Here is a 4,677-nt window from a genome sequence, read left to right as displayed (position 1 = left end):
GTTCTAGACTTGGAGATTGAACAACTCGATGTCAAGACGGCCTTTCTACATGGTGAACTCGAAGAAGAGATCTATATGAAGCAACCTGAAGGATTCAAGATTCTAGGAAAAGAAGACTTGGTGTGCCGATTAAAGAAGAGTCTTTATGGTCTCAAGCAAGCCCCAAGACAATGGTACAAGAAGTTTGACTCCTTCATGGTGGATCATAATTTCAAGAAAACCAAGAATGATCATTGTGTTTTCATAAAGAGGTACGAAAGCGGATCTCATTTTTCTCATATTATTGCTCTATGTTGATGATATGTTAATTGTGGGCCAAGATCGCAACAAGATAGCCGCATTGAAGAAAGATTTGGGAAGGTGTTTTGCGATGAAAGATATGGGGCAAGCAAGACAGATTCTTGGAATGAAGATCAATCGGGATAAGCCAAATAAGCTTTTATGGTTGTCCCAACAACGATATGTTGAAAGGGTGTTGGAGAGATTCAACAGGCACAAAGCAAAGCCGGTGAGCACTCCACTTGGTGGACATTTCAAACTAAGTTCGAAGCAAAGTCCAACAAGTGAGAAAGAAAAAGAGGAAATGAAGCCTACCCCATATGCATCAGCAGTGGGTAGTCTCATGTATGCTATGGTGTGCACCTGACCCGACATTGCCTATGCCGTAGGAGTTGTGAGTCGCTTTCTCGCCAATCCAGGAAAAGAACATTGGAAAGCAGTTAAGTGGATCCTACGCTATCTACAAGCAACAACGAAGAAGTGTCTATGTTTTGGAAATGGAAAATTGGAGTTGAACGGTTACACCGATGCAGATTGGGCTGGTGATAAAGATTCAAGGAAATCGACATCAGGATTCGTGACTACCTTTGCAGGGGGAGCTGTTTCTTGGCAATCGAAGCTACAAAAGTGTGTTGCCTTATCAACCACGGAAGCGGAGTACATCGCAGCAACGGAAGCGTGCAAGGTGATGCTATGGATGAAGAACTTCTTGCTTGAGTTGGGAGTAAAGCAATACAAGTACAACATGTTATGTGACAATCAAAGTGCTATTCACTTAGCAAAAAATCCAACGTTTCACTCTCGCTCAAAGCACATTGATATTCGACATCATTGGATCCGAGAAGTTCTTGAATAGAAGCTCATACATCTCAACAAGGTACACACCGACGGAAACTGGTCAGACTTTATGACCAAGGTATTACCGATCAAGAAGTTGATACGTGACTATGGTTAGATAGATTAGGATATTTTACTTTAAGAGTTTTGGTAATTTTTTATTTAATAATTGGTTTTGAAGTTTTCCTTTTTATATTAGTTTAAGAGTTTTCCATATTCTACAAAGTTGTATCTCTATATAAGAGTTTCATATTATTAATAATAGAGAGCTTCCAAGAATTAACTTAATCTCTATCTCTAAGAGAGATTAGGTTAAATGGAAGTAAGCTTTTTGGTTCATATCAATTTGGTATCAGAGCCGAACGATCCGATGGGAGACAAGGATTTCTGGAAATCCATATCTGTGAGTTGTGACAAGATGATTGCACAACTTGGTGAGATAATGGAGATTTCGAAGAACATTCAAGCGACGTTGAAGCAAGAGAGGATGAAAAAACAAATAGAGTTGGAGACAATTATTTTGATGGAAAGCCTAGAGCTACTTGTAATTTCGGAGCAAGAGGACTCTAACCTCATAGAGTCAGAGACACTATTGCAGCAAGATCCATTGTTGGTTGTATTACAATCTAACAACATACTCGTGTTAGAATCTGAACGATCTCTGAACTCCAAGAAATCAACGATAGCACCAGTTGTGATAAAATCTAGCTTCCTAATGGAATCAAACAACAGAGAGTCAGAGAAGTGGTTGCTACCATATGGCTGTCTAGATATCATTAGTTGGAGCTTGAGGACAAGCTCCGAATGGAAGAGGAGAATAATGATACGTGACTATGGTTAGATAGAATTGGATATTTTACGTTAAGAGTTTTGGTAATTTTCTATTTAATAATTAGTTTTGAAGTTTTCCCTTTTATATTAGTTTAAGAGTTTTCCATATTCTACAAAGTTGTATCTCTATATAAAGGTTTCATATTATTAATAATAGACAAGCTTCCAAGAATTAACTTAATCTCTAAGATAGATTAGGTTAAAAGGAAGTAAGCTTTTTGGTTCATATCAGAAGTTTGAAGATTGCTGCAAAGGCACAGACATGACAACGGTTTCGGGCTAAATCGGAAAGGGGGAGATTTGTTGGTTTTTCCTCCATTAGCCCAAAACCCAAAATTATGATCCATATTAAAAGCCCAAAAGAAGAGCACAAGGAAAAAGAATTATCTAGAATTATAGAGAAGATGAGAGAAAGTTATGAAGTAGAATAATTAATGTTAGATATTTTGAAATAAAATAATAATTTAGAGAAATCTAGAACATGTTAGAGTTTGTTTCTTCACTTGTATAAATAGGGGTGCTTAGCACCATTTATATCATCCAAGAATCAAGAAAAAGAATAGAGAGAAAACATTTCATAAAGAGTTCTAAGAGTCTTTAAGAAATTTCTAAACACAAGCCTTATAGTGAAAATCTCTTTCCTAAAATAAGAAGGTTATCTTAAACACTAAACAAGCCTTATCTTTCATTCTCCTTGTTACTAGTTGGAATTTTATATGCGTATGAACTTAATTGATTAGCAAACTTTTCCAGGGGCATGTGGAGGACGTGAGGAGACAGGTGAATGAAGCCATTGAAGCCAGACAAGTAAGACTTTCTCTTTATGTATTAGATGCTTCTTGGATTAAGAATATGGAAGGTCAAGTCGTTGATCTGATTGATCTCTTTTGGTTGTTTCTACGAGCAGAAAATTGACAGGATGTATGCAGCCTTCACTGGACAACCTCTTGAGACAGTGCAGCAGTTCACTGAAAGAGATCGTTTCTTATCCGCTTCTGAGGTAATATCACCAGTTAACTCAGAAATAATTTGAAGCTATGGTTCCTCATAATCCTTATGTACCATTGTTGGATGTCATTTTGTTTTGCAGGCGCTTGAGTTTGGGCTGATCGATGGTCTACTGGAAACAGAATACTGAAACATCATACAAGACAATGCACATTAGACGGTTCATTGCATGTTCAAAGCGTCCCAGTTTCATTTGAATATGAACAGTTGTAACTGACTTTGTGCATAAACCAGTTTGGTTTTCTTGGTTTTAGTGTCTACTAAACAGACTAAAACCAATCTGTCCCATTTTTCTATTTGCGCTAAACCAATATGAAAACTTGTGTTCTATTTACGTTAGGTTCAGCTTGTTACTATTCAGTTAGGTAATTAAAATCATATACAATGCTGCCAATGCATGTGTCGCTGAACTTTATGGTTTCTACCGCATTTGCAACTTGACTAAAAGAGAGGAACATCGCTAAATAGAGAGGATGGATAACCAGGACCATTGGCGTCAATCTATTTATTTGAAACGACTTGATACACCTCAATCCTTAATAGAAAATTCCAATTATAGAGCAAGAAGATAATGTTAAAAAACCTCAAAAATAGCAATACGTATGTGTATATATAAAACCACAAACATAAACACAAACACAACAAACAAGTTTTAACAATACAAAAATATATATATCTAAAACATTTAGAAAGAAAGAAACAAAAAAAATGAAAAATATTTCAATCTTTCTATTTGTTTTTACACTTTGCATGATCGAGAATGCATATGGTGCCAATTTATTGAAAGGGGATAAGACAACACTATATTTCAGGAACGCCCTTAGTTACAAGAAATGGCTCAAGGTACATTGTAAATCAGGGAACGACGATATGGGTGTCCACTATCTGAAACCGGGTGGAATCGATTACACATTCAGTGTCCACGACAACGTTTTCGGGGGTACGCTTATCTGGTGTACCCTGAGCAAAGGACCTGATTATAAGGTCTCTTCTAGGTTTGACGCCTATAAACAGAACAAGGATAAGCCTCACGGAAAGTCATATAACTATCTTGCTAAAGATGATGGCATCTACCACAGTAATCTTGTGGAATTTAAACTTCACAAGAAGTTTGACTGGAAATAGAGATCACAAACTAAATCTCCCGTGTTATCAGATGTTTTCAATATATGTACTTATATATTAACACCATTTATTTGTTATACTTGTAAAAACCAGTGATATAGCTTGTGAATATATCAAGGATATACTTGTAAAAATTGTTCTTATTTGTTTCACTGTATTTAAAATTTATAAATTAAACTTTGGTGTTATTCAATATATATTTTCTAAATGTTATAATTTATCTATCGTTTCTTCATTAGATCGTGACGCGAAATGATCTTAAACCTTAACAAGCCAATTTAGCATATGCGAACTAAATCAATATCCAAACACTTTAACATACAATTTCCCTGATTTATTAATAAGCTCTAAGTTACATGCAATGAATACTATTTATAAATTTTAAATATAGTCACGCATATGCATGTGGTACTATTTTTACCGTTTTCAGATTCTTTTAAGAGCATCTAGCATTTATAACAATCACTACAAGAACACGTTTCAATAACAACGAAGATTTACGACGAAAATATTTCTTCGTAAATTTACATGGTGTTTACAACACAGTTACGAGGAAACCAAAATTCGTCGTAAACTCCATGTAAATTTACGAGAAAA

General features: G+C 35.6%; 1 protein-coding gene and 1 long non-coding RNA gene across 2 annotated transcripts; both read left to right on the top strand.

The window, feature by feature from the left end:
* The first annotated feature begins 2,721 nt into the window (after window positions 1–2,721).
* Window positions 2,722–3,310, top strand: LOC106308203. The gene is made up of 3 exons (XR_001263515.1): window positions 2,722–2,754; window positions 2,855–2,947; window positions 3,038–3,310. It is a non-coding gene; the product is annotated as an uncharacterized LOC106308203 (long non-coding RNA).
* Window positions 3,311–3,601: 291 nt separating this feature from the next.
* LOC106311137 (pumilio homolog 15-like) lies at window positions 3,602–4,262 on the top strand. The gene has a single exon (XM_013748365.1). It carries the CDS (start codon window positions 3,664–3,666, stop codon window positions 4,078–4,080), a length of 417 nt encoding a protein of 138 aa, XP_013603819.1. The 5' UTR covers window positions 3,602–3,663; the 3' UTR covers window positions 4,081–4,262.
* The last annotated feature ends 415 nt before the right edge of the window (window positions 4,263–4,677 follow it).

The sequence above is a fragment of the Brassica oleracea genome, chromosome C8, assembly GCF_000695525.1.
Source record: "Brassica oleracea var. oleracea cultivar TO1000 chromosome C8, BOL, whole genome shotgun sequence".
NCBI lineage: Eukaryota > Viridiplantae > Streptophyta > Magnoliopsida > Brassicales > Brassicaceae > Brassica > Brassica oleracea.
The sequence above is the reverse complement of the archived record's forward strand: the minus strand, read 5'-3'. Positions and strand labels throughout refer to the sequence as shown.